Source organism: Colossoma macropomum, unplaced genomic scaffold (assembly GCF_904425465.1).
Source record: "Colossoma macropomum unplaced genomic scaffold, Colossoma_macropomum, whole genome shotgun sequence".
Lineage (NCBI taxonomy): Eukaryota > Metazoa > Chordata > Actinopteri > Characiformes > Serrasalmidae > Colossoma > Colossoma macropomum.
The window spans coordinates 27265910-27280557 of NW_023494804.1; the positions used below are offsets into that span (position 1 = coordinate 27265910).

Genomic DNA, 14648 nt, shown 5'->3' on the forward strand with positions numbered 1-14648 from the left:
CAAACAAATAACAAACCGCTTACACACAAGCAGAGGATCCGGTGTTTTGTTTTATTTTGACTTTCAGCCAAGGACACATTTGTGTTGAGGAAAACAGTTAAAGCAATTCCAAGAAGTAATGTGAAGAAGTGAAGGCTTAGATCCTGTTCCCTACATGAACTTAACCCTCTCTTAGATTATTAGCAGCAGTTATTGCAGTTATTATTATTAAAAAAGCATGTCATTCTCTAACAGATATTTAATCTATAAGAATTTACCTATAATAATACTTACAGTTCAGTGAAATACACAGAGAAACTGTGTTTCTGAACTTTCATAGTACCTAAGTTTCTAAGTAAAAGATTTGACCGAGATTTTAAATATTTTATTATGATTTGAACTTTGCAGAAAGATAAAACACCATCATTTTGCCACACTTTTTGGTAGTGTTTGACCTTAAGACAAATAGAAAAGTGCTGTTTCTATTACTACAGAATGTAAATCCAATATAAATGCATTACACAACTAACTATGTAAATAAATACATAATCATGTGTCTACAATAATAACAATAGTCAAAGGCCACTGCAGCACACTAGCAGTGATGTGCTGGCACAGTTTCTCCACATGCCACAGCAGCCCACTCAGTATTTTCTGTTACAGCATTAAACTAAACCCAGAATAAGACGACAGAACTAAATGGTAGGTTGCATGTGGTTGCATGCTGCAAGTTTACAGATAAAGGCAGTCAATCTAAAGTCTTTAAAATAAACAAACGCAAACTGTCAGCTAACATTAACAGCCCAGTCTTTTTTCGCCTCATACCTTTTAGCTTGAGAACAGCAAGTTCGTGAAGAGGTATGTCAGCTGATTTTAAATGCAATAAATTCACAAAATTATATTAAGTTTTATTTCTTCTAAATCTATACAAGCAGAGTATAAAAGAAATTTTAGCTCTATGTTCATAAGCACTCTCCAGAGGTGCATAGGAACCGGTTACATTTAATCAAATATATGTACTTCAAATATTAGTAATACATTGATGGATTTGTGCTTCCCTGAGTATTTCCAAAGCATAATACTTTTACTTCTACTAAAGTATATTAGTCAGTAAAGGAATCTGCCTTTACTTGTTACATTTTAGCCATTCCTTTCATTTTTAATTGACAACATCTGTATTGCTTTGTAATTGACTTTGCCATTTTAACATTTTATTTTAGACCACAAAAATCTGAAAAAACAGAAGAACAGAGCTGTACCAACTTCAGTTCCTCTGTCGATAGATGCTGGATGTATTAAGAAATTCCACTGTAGTTATGCAATATACATATATACATATATTTGACTTTTGTATTTTGACTAAAGCTGTATTTTAAGAAGAAACTTCTCTCACTCTGATGCATTCTATGTGGTGTGCAGTGCTATGTGCCACTACAGTAAGAGATGCTGTGCTGAGCATCCGGTGGCCATTGAGATAAAAATGGGAGAAAGAGGTGTTTGGAGCTGATGTAAGGTAGAATTGGGAACCTTTTGGTCCTTTGATGAGTTTGATTTCCACCACGGTCTCCAGCATTGGTCTTCTTCTGCGCACGTAGAGTCTAACAATTGAGCCAGCAACCTTCAGCGCCTCCACGGCCCTGCTGTGGGAAACCTCGGACACGTCCACTTCATTCACACGCAGGATACAGTCATTTACCCTGCAGACACACACACACGAACACTCAGTTAGAGTTGTGTAAGCCCCTGCTGTATGCTTAGCCACCCTTGTGGAGAGCTCCAGATTGTGGCAGCCTCTGGTCCAAGGACAGCTTTCTCCTGAGGCATGCTCACACAGAGCAGCTGGGACCCACCACACACACACACACACACACACACACACACGGCAACAGAGTGTGACATGTTGCACTGCTCCTCTCAGTGACAACTTTAGCAGAGTGCAGAGAGAAAGTAGTTATATGAGAATGATGATGCAAAAAAACAAACAAGAAAAAGAAGGACAAAAAATACCATTGTGCTTGTTTTGTGGGGCATTCTAAAAAGGACAAAAGTATAGTTGGGCTTCTAGCTGTCAGACTGACTAAGGCTATCAGCAAAGGTACATACCTGTTTTCTACCTGTTCTAGAAAGTGTACACTAATGATTGCATTAAAGCCTCATTGCTCAAATCAGATTTTTCACTCAAATCCGATCTCTCTGACACGATGGTTCACACTTGTTTAGGTAAGTGACTCAAATCTGTCATTAATGTGAACAAACCAATGTCCTGAAATGACTCGCATGCGCACATCCTACTCAGTAACGTCACATGACTGAATCATGTGTGTCTCGTGCATCATCAGCAAACAAACTAACGAGCAAAACAAGCCTTTGCTGTGAAGATAATTAACTCTAAAGACTCTCAGCTGTTCATTATTAGAGCAAGACAAAGGCGAAAAAGGTGAGTGTGTTGCTTTTCAACTGTTTAACTTCTGTTCGGTGCTGCTGCCATGGTAACACTGAATGATGGCGCAAGCGCAGTGGAAAAAAAGCACATGAATTCTGATCTAAACGTTCACAGTAAGGTCGCATGGCCACGAATCGGATATGTATTCAATCTAGGACCACATATGAAAGTGGCTCAGGTCGGATTTGAAAAGATGAGATTTGCGTGTCCACACAGCCCTGAAAACATCAGATATGAGTCACATTAGGGCAAAAAATCGGATTTGTGCCACTTCAATCTGGTAATATGAATATTGCCTGACAGTGCTTAGCCACATGTACAGACAAAAATATGGAATATCTACTACAGCTTCTTGTGCCAAAAACAACTCAACACCTATAAAATAGCCCCAATGAAAATTGACTTGAGTAAATATTTCCCACTCCTTAAATCAGCAACAGATCAGTATGAGTCCTTTCTACTTATGGTGGGATTTCTAAATAAGCTAAATAACACCTAAGTTCACTGAGAAAATCATGGGTCATAACTTCACATCACCCTGCAAAAAGTAATGACTGCACTTCCAAAAACTCCATCAGATTCAGCACCACCTGGCCCCTGGACAGCGCCATTCTCAAAGCTGCCTCTTGGCTTCACATGCTTTAGATCAACCTGAACCTCCATACACCAACCCACCAGTTCCTTGCTGAAGCCCGATCCAGCATCTTTACAGTTCAAGCATACAATGTTTCCTTCATGTCCTCATTGGTTGAAAAAGGTATGGATTAGCCCTGTTTATAGGGAAAGTTCTGCCCCTTTAAAAAAAAGAGCCAATCAGCATGCTGGTGAAGCCACAAGCAGAAAAAGTCCTCTTTCATGGTGGAGGCATGCACATGTGCAGTAACCAGAACAACTTGAACAAACATGTTTTTGTGCATTTTTTGAGCCAAACATTACTGGATCACTTTTTGTAAGAATGTGCCTTTGATTTCAAATATACTTTTAAAATGTTATTGTGGCTTTCTGCTTTAAGTTTAAACATGCCTCCCCATTTACGGTTAATGACATGTTTCACTGACTGCAAAAATAAGTACACATCCTTGGCAGAGAACACATTTCTGCACATTACAATGCACATTTACTGTTTATTTGCCGAATTTAACCTATTGGGGAAAATATAATTCAGCTGATATATTGTATATTCTATCAACGATATACAAGACAAAATGCACAGTTCAACTTAAAGACCTCCAAAACAAGCAGAAATGTCATTTTATGGCTACTGTGTAATAGCATTAATCACCCTGCCTGCAGGAATTAGCCAGAGACCATCAGCATCAAAGCCCAGCAAGGGTGGTGTACTAGAAATTACATATGCTATGTCTTCAAATATTAATCAAAATACAATTATTCACATTGCTGGATTCATGTCAGTGTGGTTTTCTGGCAGGGGCAAGACTGCATAAATAAAGTAAAGTGTGGGATAGAGACAGATGAGAGAGAGACTGGAGGAATAACAGAGAGAGTGAAAAGGATGGGGTGGTGGTGGGGGGAGCAGTGAGACAACTAAACCAAAGAGAACAGCCCAACACTCACACAGATAGGACTGTCACATACAGCTGCCCTCCACAGCAAACACACAGACACACACACACACAAACAGTCCTGCTCTCCCTCCTTCCGCCATATAATTACTGTCTGTAATAAAACAGCCCTCTCAATCAGCTCCTGATCATCATGACGGGCATCTAACAGAGACAAAATCATCCTGCGGTAATAAGAAAAACACTTCCCCAACAGCCCAGCACTCATCTCCTGAATCAGCTCTAATGGTCTTACCCATTTCCTAGCTCAGCTACAATCAGTGAGATGAGAGTGTGTGTGTGTGTGTGTGTGTGTGCTGAGGCTCCTCTGGTCTCAGGAGAGTCATTAGAAGTGAGATACAGAGCTCAGTCTTAATCACTGAGAAACAGAGAGAGAGAGAGAGAAACTGAGAGAGAGAGAGAGAGAGAGTGACGTAAACTATAAAACCAGAGCTCAAAACTGACAATTAAAGCAAGAATGAAGAAGTCAGAAATATGTCAGAAAAGATAAAAAGTCATTTAAATATATGTCATATTTGAAGTTCCAAAACAGTGCACACATAAACACACTCTGCCATGACACTCACCGTAGCCTGCCGTCCTCGGCTGCCGCTCCTCCTGGGATGATTTTGGTGATGAAGATTCCGGGGTCGTCTCCAATGTGTGGGTTATCTGTCCCGCCTGCTATACTGAACCCCAACCCTGAGTTACCCTAAAGACAGAGAGGGTACAAGCATGCATAAGCATAAATGAGCAAATGCATCCATATACATAAAAAATGCGTCAGAGTGTCATTACTAGGACTGCAATGATCAAATATGAACATCAATTATGAGAAAATGTTGGTGTGAACTTTTAATGTCAAGTGCTCTATAATGTTATTATCCTGTACAGTCACTCCAACAGACTACAGTACATTACAGGAAATGTGGGGGCAATACGGCTTTTATTGCTTTGTTGCACCATAAAAGAAGAAATAACATGACACACAGACTGAACCAGAGAATTTCTCAGTAATGTCTTTAAGGCTGGTGAGATGGCAGAGGGAGCTCCAGAGGTCTAAAATGAATGGGGGCCTATGGAGCTTTTGTGCAAAATTGTGATTTGTGAATGGTTAATCATTCTTATATATATATATATATATATATATATACAGAATACAGAAAAAGCATTACTTTTCTCCACACAAAGCTGCATAAAATATTTCAGTTATGCAGTCATAACACTTTTTGGCTGTAGGTGTTGGATTTTGGTGATGCTCAGCCAATGAGGCACTCAGTAGCCGTAATAACAGCATTCTACTGCACAAAACGTATTTTATATTGAAAAATGGAAAGATACAGGTAAGTCTGAATTGATTTTTAATGTAATGCATTCTTCATTCTTTCCAAAAATTAATAGAAATGCCAAAAAGAATGGAAAGCCAATTTGAATATTACATTAAAATCTTTAGGTGTTTAGCTCCATTCACCCCCATTCACTGAAGACTTGCTAGTGGTGCCCTCTAGAGTTTTGTATTCATGTTTTAGGTACAAAGGGTACAATACAAAGTGACCAGGCTCCCTTTAAACTGGCTCTGACAGAACTTTGAATGATGGTGGCAAAGGGAGAGGAACCAAAAAAAGCAGATTAGCTGGATTACTTGACTAAACTAAGCCAATAAAAGTTATTTAATCAATTATAGAAATATTTTCAGCTGCACTAGACTTTATTAGAGTGCCAACAGTGAAACTACCAAAAGGCCCATTAACGCCACAGTGACTGGTGTAGGTGTAAGTATCTGACCTCACAATAATTCAACCCAATTTGATTATGATTCTTTTGAAAAAGATTCAGTGCAGATTTCAGTTCATGAAATCTTAAATTTGATCATGACACAATTTGATTATCCACTTTTAAAAAAAAACACTAAACTACTAACACAGTAATAAAGTAAATAAATAATAATCACCTTTTTTGGATTTTTATGTTTGAAAATGATTTTTTTAAATTGATACATTAATACACACTTTACTGATGATACATACAAATGGTACATACTTTATTGAACATTAACAGAATTTATTCTAACAGTCTAAAACCCATGCAGTTGAATCTCCACCTTCGGATCAATAGATCACGATACATTGAAGCACACAAACCATGACTCAACACTTTAAGTGCAGTAATCAGCACAGTGCTTGAATACATAAGCAACCTCACAGCGCCACCACCGTTTTCAAGGAGCTAACACAAGAGGGAAAAGGACACATCTCTGAAAAGTAACTGTGAACTCTCAGTGAAACTAACTTTATCTCTCTGGTGCAAGCAAAGTGATGTTCCTGCGAGGGATGAGCGCAAGACTGATGCATTTCAATTGATTCTGTCGCTGATAAACAGCCAAACAGCCCCTGAGAACAGCAGAATGGAGCTAATTATACTCACCCAGACAGGCTGTGTTTATGAGCGTGTCTGTGCAAGCAGGGGCGATGCTCTAGATGCCTCTGCATCATGTAAATTGTCATTTTCTTGGAGCTTTGATTAATTGGCATTTGAGGGGAATGGAGAGGGCTGTTGTGATTAAAGCACATTCATCTCCACAGGCAGAGCAGAACGAGAATACACACCCGGGGTCTCCGAGGCCACACTTTACAATAACAACTGCAGTCAAACGGTCTCAAACTGATGGGCAGACCTTCTCCTTCAGGATTTTCTGATATAAAGAGCACGATTCAAGGTTCCATCAATTTTAACAAGTCGTCCAGGTCCTGCAGAGGCAACGTAGCCCCAGACTATCACACTACCACCACCATGTCTAAGTGTTGGTATGATGTTCTTAAGGTGGAATGTTGTGTTAGCTTTACACCAGATGTAACGGGACCCATGTTTTTTGACAAGTTCCACCTTTGACACATCAGTCCACAGAATATTATCTTGAAAGTCCTGGGAGTCATCTAGATGTCCATTGGCAAACGCGAGACAAGCCTCTGCATTCTTTATGGTCAGCGATTTACACCTTGCACCTTGCAACCATTTTTGCCCTTCTTATTGTGGAATCGTGTACATTGACCTTAACTGAGGCAAGTGAGGGCTGCAGTTCTTTAGATGTTCATCTGGGTTCTTTTGTGACCTCCTGGATGAGTCGTCAATGCCCTCTTGGTAAAATTTTGGTAGGCCAGCCACACTCTTTCCCATTTGTGCATAATGGCTCTCACTGTGGTTTGCTGGAGTCCCAGAGCCTTAGCAATGGCTTTGTAACCCCTTCCAGCATGGAAGATTTCAATGACTTTGTTCCGCATGTGTATTTGAATCTCTTTAGAAAGTGGCATCATGTACTGCTTTTTGGGACCTTCCAGCCTGCTTCACATTACCAAATAGGTATCTATTTAAGTGTTCAGATTCAACAGGTCTGGCATTAATTATGCCAGTTAACTGGTCAATTTTGTAGCTAAGGGGGTAATTACTTTTCACACAGGGACAGGCAGGGCTGAACAGCAATTTCAAACAGCATTTTGTGTTTACTTTTATATGGTCACAGCTCGATTATGTCACTCTGGCTGATAAGGGCAGGGTCTGCTGAGTGTCCTGGTGTGTCATGGAGAGTCATGTCATTCTTTTAACACTTTGTTATAATATGAGCCAATGTCACGCATATCAAGGAAAATATGCAAATATATGTGGCAAAACAAAATAAAACAAACCAGTTATAACTTATTGCAGCTATAATTGAAACTTTTTTTTTGGCCACTCCTGGCTATTTGTATGAAGAACCATTTTTTTTTCTTTCTTTCTGCACATATGATCTACACACAGGACAATGTTTTTCTCAAAACCAACCTGACTCTTTTAAACGTAAGTATTGCAAACCAAGAAAGAAAACATGCTCGTTTATTAAAACACTTTTTTTAAGCTGGAGGTTTACAAACTTTTGATGTGGTATGTATGCAAGAGAGACAGACATACTGACAGAAAGAGTGATACGTGAAAGAGAGAGACAGAAAGTGTATCTAGTTTAACAGCACTTTATCAGGGAGCTGTGGGCAGACGCTTTGAGCCTCCAGGCGCCAGTCTTTGACAAATCAACGCTCCCCTTGGTCTTGTTGACCTTTGCTATTGTCCCTGCGTTGTCTTCAGTCCGGCCGATCCGATTACAGCTGTCAAAATGTCACCTGCAGCTGGCTACCCTTCTCTAACACACACACACACACTGCCTAGAGAGTGCAATACAATCTTTCACATGCAAACATAGCAGCCCAATTAAGAGTGCTGCTGAATCACCACTCACAGCAGCACCAACCCAGAGCTGCCTCTGCCAGAGCCTGCAATCCTCAGAGATCAATTAGCCCTAATGTAGCCTGTGGAACACACTGTTCAGTCCAAGACCTTTCAGGCAGAAAGAGGGAGCAGCTCTGTCAGTAAGGATACACAGCAACAACAATATTTCTCCTCAATCTAGGGCAAAATGAAGTAGAGCTTTGTGTCAGCAGTTGCAAATTCAAATTAGAACTGACACTGAGTTGATTTAGAAAGAATGCATCTCTACCAAAGAATACCCGGAATAATCCATCAAGAGTTCAATTTTAAACTTCAACTGCCTGCAACTTACATAAAGCTACATGTTAAACTGCGCCTCAATATATGCAACACCATCAACATTGTGAAACAAGTTTTATGAGACAGCCATTCAACATGTTGACCACATACTGATAAATTCAAGACTTATTTACATAGCACGTTTTACAACAGCAGCTTTACAGAAAATCTGAATCCGAGCATCAGATAAGCAAGCCAATTGAGACAGTGGCAAAGACAAACAAGAGCAAGAGGAGGAAACCTTAAGAGGAACTGAGATTCAAATGGGGAAAGCATCCTCCTCTGGCTGACACTGGATAGTAACACAATAACAATAGCAATATAAATAAAGAATAAAATGTGACAATTAATACAATATTGAATATAGAAAAAACAAACCTGCCTGTCACTGGACAGAAGTATTTAGACTAATCAATGGCAACCAGTCACTACTGTTACAGGCCTACCAGAGCAACATATGATAAACAGATCTATGAAAAACAGTGACTACTCTTAGAAGCATATCACAATGAAAATGAGAGTTAAATCCATGAACATTAGTGACTACTACTAGAAGCCTATCATGACGATACACTAGTGTGAATGATCAAGCCGAGCCATATCATTTCAACCAACTGATCTCAATTGACACATCATTAATAAGAAAATAAAACAAACAATGCTCTTTTGGACAGTCAGTAGTTTTCATTTTGACAAAAATAAACACAACCATCTCAAATCAAGTTGTTTATTTGCTGATAACCACTTAGCTTTGCTAGTCTGCTGTTATTGTGATTAACATTTGAACAATAAACTACTAATTTCTAACTAATGGAAGCATCAAATACATTGGATGCTCCTGCTATTGTTGCCTGCAGTCTGAGAAGCAGACTCTAATCCATGATATTAAGATCCATTGCTCTGGCCTGGCATGTTTAATGCCCGCGTCTCTTCGCATGAGCGAGATGCATACAGAAAACTCCACATGAGCGTAAAACTAGGCACTAGTGTTGAACTCTTACTGGATGTACCCTGCGCATATATGTGCATACAAGTCATCTTTTGCATACATCAATGAAGTAACAGATCACTAATGTGACTTACCCGCTCTAGCGTAATTTCTTCAAATTCATATTCAATTTCTGTCCCGTTGACCTGTAAAGAAAAATAAATAAATAAAAAAACTCATTAAAGACTTGTAATGCAAAGGAAATATCATTCAGATACAACATTTGTTCATCATTCAGGAGGGAACTTGACAAATGTCACTGCATTTGAGCCCATATCAAGACTGGAGTATGCAATGTTATCTGTGGTTGTGATGTATTTATATGATGCTCTGCATAATGTTGTTAATGCATAATGTTTTGGATGTGCTTTTGAATTTACACATCAGAATCAAAGAAATAAGACAATAATGTTGTATTGTGCTGTAGAGTTTCATAGTCAAAAGTGATAAAAAACACAAACAATATCCATGTATATAAGACCAGTCTTAATCAGCACATCCAAGGCTACATTCACATTACAAGCCTCATTGCTTGAATCTGATTTTTTGCTCAAATCCGATCTCTCTGACATGATGGATCACACTTATTTAGGTAAGTGATTCAAATCTGTCACTGTGAACGAACCGGCGTCCTGAAATGACCCGCATGCGCACATCCTACTCAGTAACGTCAAGTGAATGAATCACGTGCGTCACGTGCGTCACGTGCATCATCAACAAACAAACTAACGTGAAGAATGAGCCTTCGCTGTGAAGATAATTAACTCTGATCAGCTCTCAACTTTATTAGTTGAGCGAGACAAAGACAAAAAGGGTGAGATGTGTTGCTTTTCCACCGTTTACAGGCTGCCATGGTAATGCTGAATGATGGCGCACACGCAGTGGAAAAAAAGCACATGAATTCTGATCTGAGCGTTCACATTAAGGTCGCATGGCCACAAATCAGATACATATCCAATCTAGGGCCACACATGAAAGTGTCTCAGGTCAAATTTGTAAAGATCAGATTTGTGTGTCCACACAGCCCTGAAAAAATCAGATCTGAGTCATATTAGGGCATAAAATCGGATTTGTGCCACTTCAACTTGGTAATGTGAACGTAGCCCAAATGACCACCAAATAATCCACTTGTGAAACTGCATGTAGCTAAATGCTAAAGTGAAGAAATTTGAATTGTTGTTGTTTTTTATCAGTGAAAGAGGGAGCCTGACAAATATATACTGATAATACTTTGGTGCAGCAAAGGAAGCTCTACCACTCCTTTAAAATTTCATATGTGGAATGTAGAAAAGTTCTGCAGTGGATGATCTGATATAATTAAGGGTGGATGATATGGCAAAAATATAGCACAATATTCTAACAGTATTCAGATTCTGGTAAATGTTTGTACAGCGAGGCATCATTCAAAATGCTGGTGATGTGGGATTATGCAACAAAGCAATTAACAAACTTTATTCCCTCTTCCCATACTCACTCTCATACTCACTCTCTTACTCACTCACTTACTCCCTCCCTCACTTTTTTTCACTCACTCACTTAATAACTTCCATGACCTTCCTCCTATACTTGCTTTCTCATTCACTTACTACCTCACTCACTCCCTCCTTCACTTTCTCACTCACTTACTCACTTCCATACTCCCTCCATCCCATACTCACTATCTCACCCACTCACTTACTCCCTCCCTCATGTCCTCACTCACTCACTGCCATACTCCCTCCTAGTGGTGGGCAAATTGATATTATTTTATTGTTGTCACAACACACTTTCCTAAACATGTTGTGGATATTGTTAGCACTTAAAGAACTGTGACCAGCCTCATGTTTCATTACAAAGAGAGCAGAAGTAGTGTAGTCATGTTTAATTGGTAAACACTATAAAAGTAACTGTACTTATAGATGTTAATAGCAATTTTTAATTGTGGCAGTACAGGGATTTTTTGTCAGTTCCAACTTATCAAACCTTAAACCAAAAACTAAATATTGTGAGACATATTGTGTATCGTGAAAATGTCTTCAGGTATCGTGATATCGTGATTTTTGCTGTATCACCCAGTCCTACTCCCTCCCTCCCTCTCTCCCTCCCTCTCTCACTTCCATACTGCCCCCCATACTCACTACTTCATTCAATCCCTCCCTCTCACACACACAAATATTAGTAAAATGATTTCAGAAGAGTTCTTGCAGCACACATGTATAGATGATTTAGCACGACATGACATTTTTTGCCTTAAAGAGCAAGAGTAATATACTGATCAAATACACTGAACATTAAAAGCATCTCCTTCTTTCTAGATCACTGCCTATTTAATCAGCACCACTTAGCATATAAGTGAATTTCTAGTTCTACAATAACAGACTATAGTCCATTTGTTACTCTGCATACTTTGTCTAACTTTGTTAGATTTTGTCCACACACTGTCCACTCTATTAGACACTTCAACCTTGTTGGTGCACTTTGTAGATGTAAAGTCAGAGGCGATACTTCAGCTGTTGCTGTGCAGTTTGTGTTAATCATCCTCCCTTAATCGTAGTTATTCATCAATCGTCACCTGACGCTGCCCACAGAACACTGTTGGCTGGACATTTTTTGTTGATGGACTGTTTTCAGTCCAGTAGTGACACTGTAGTGTTTAAAAATACTGCTGTGTCTGATTCACTTATACCAGTGCAACACACCCTAACACACCACCACCACATCAGTGTCACTGCAGTGCTGAGAATGATCCATCACCCAAATAATACCTGCTCTGTGTTTGTCCTGTGGGGGTCCTGACCACTGAAAAACAGGGTGAAAGAGAGCTAACAAAGTATGCAGAGAAACAGATAGACTGTTTGTACTTGCAGCACTACAAAGTGCACCTATATGGTAAGTGGAGTGCTAAAATTGTGAAAACAAGGCAAGGAAGGAGTTTTAATGTTATCATACATTTATATTAAAAATGTTTTTAAAATTTAAATTTGCTACAGAGAGTCTTACAGGAAACTCTCAGTCTACTTGCCCAATGTACCGTCTGTTTGCAGCAGAATCAGAATGCAGGTGCTATTCCTTTCTCCTCCTGCAGCATGGTGAAACGCAGACAGCAAGTGGTCCAACTCTAATAGCTTCAATCTGAACTCAGACACACAAATCCATATCTATTTAGCTGCTCTTTTACAAAGCACCATCTCTATGGCTGCTCTGCCTTCTGCACAACAACTCCTGCTTCGCGCACAATGCTTATTCAACTCTGCAGTCTCTTATACATGCACATGTCCACAGACACATACACACTGATAGCTAAAGAAAGAAATGTAATTACTGAGAGAGTGTAGAGAGAAATGATTATGTAATAATGGACTTTAGAGGTGAGATTTTAATGAGGGTCATCTGGGTTATTTGTGTGTTTGATTAAAAAGCTGTCTCATGATTCATGTTTAAATAAGCCAGCCAAAAGCTATGATCACCATGAACTCCCTTTTTTACTCTCTTTTTTACTTAGAGATATTCACACTTACTCACTCAAAGAACTTCCTCACACATATATGTGCACCCTGATGAGGCTCCCTCACACACACAGCTCCATGGGCATAATCTGGACACAGTTAAGGAGCACTACGTTTGACCTGCTTTTAACAGGCCAGAAGAATCCACATTCAGGTCATTTGATTTTTATGCCACTTTTAGACACATACTGTAGCCTTAAGTGTACCAAAATTTGGTGGTGAATTGTGGTTATTTGAGGTAGGACTTTAATTTGGGCCATAAATGTTTAAAAAAACACCTTTGAAATAATGTTATTTTCTGCTAGTCCCCCCATGGAATTCTAGTATTATGGTAGTACTAAACATTTTCAAAATGTGGAAAACTTTGGTCATTCTAGATGAAATACAGATATTAGAGAATCTGATGCTTGTAAAAGTCTTCTTCAGTAAAGAGCTCTGGTATCTCTTCTGAAAAAACAGCTTAGACCAGCATGAATTCCATTAGTTGGTCAACCAGCATGGTCATGTCAACATGTGTTGGTTTTGATGGTGACCAGCAATGCTGGTTTATGTTGCTTGTTCTATCAGTGACAGCACTTTTGTGTTTTCCATTTCTAATACATGTCTAAAACCTGGTTAGATCACAGCTCATATTCACAGTCAGTGACATTTTTAGGACTCCCAGGAGGCCTGTGCACAGTTACTTTATATTTCATTAATGCACAAAACAAAAAAATCATAAAAAAATAGTAACTTCTTAGCAGTTAAAATATAGTACTATTTAGTAACACGCTTTTTGGCAGATATCACAGCTTGCAAACATTTCTTGTATCCAGCTAGGACTTTCCACCCACTCTTCCTTGTAAAACGTTTCTAGTTCTTATGCAATGATGTTCAAGTCAGGGTACTGTGAAGGCCACTAAAAAAGCTTCAGCTTGTGTAGTTCATGTTGGATTTTGAGATATGTTTTGGATTATTGTCCTGCTATGGATGCCAGCCTTGAAGAACCCAAAAGTGTAATAATCCCCCAATAATGTAATAAAGACCAGAAATATAACATTTTGCACTTAATTTGGTAACTTACTCAATAATGTAATGCACTATCTAAACTGATTATGTAATATAATTTTGGAAATAATATCAATTACCTTGTTACATTATTGGGAATTTATTACAATTTTAGTTTGAGATTTTTTTCAAATGAATGAATCAACCATATAATTAACTTTGTTAATGTAATGCCATATTCATTTTTAATCTATATTTTACATTTTGCAGAATACACGAAAGCTTTGTAGAAGAACTTTAGTAACTTTCATTCTAAAAAAAGTTCAGCATACGTGTTCGTTTTAATAATTCGTTTTAAAAAAGATCTTTTTAATATAAGAAAATTCCCAATAATGTCAACAGATTACATACGATTGCCCTGAAAACATAATAAATTCCCAATAAAGTAATGATGTATTACATATGATCAACCTGAAAAATAATGTCCAAAAATTTTTAAAAGATATTATGTTATCAGTACAAATATTGTTAGATTACTGTATTACAATATTCAGATTTATTACATTTTTGACCAAGTTAAATGCAAAATATTATTATGTTTCTGGGCGATATAACATTATTATTAATTTCAG

At 38.5% G+C, this 14648-nt stretch overlaps 1 protein-coding gene across 1 annotated transcript in view; it reads right to left on the reverse strand.

The window, feature by feature from the left end:
* dlg2 (discs, large homolog 2 (Drosophila)) overlaps nt 1-14648 on the reverse strand; it is a 343385-nt gene that overhangs the window by 91579 nt on the left and 237158 nt on the right. Inside the window, exons 9-11 of the mRNA XM_036594500.1 lie at nt 9640-9690; nt 4572-4696; nt 1507-1676 (exon numbers count right to left, since the gene is read on the reverse strand). Of these exons, the coding sequence (XP_036450393.1) occupies nt 1507-1676; nt 4572-4696; nt 9640-9690 (346 nt within the window). The remainder of the gene's footprint in view (nt 1-1506; nt 1677-4571; nt 4697-9639; nt 9691-14648) is intronic.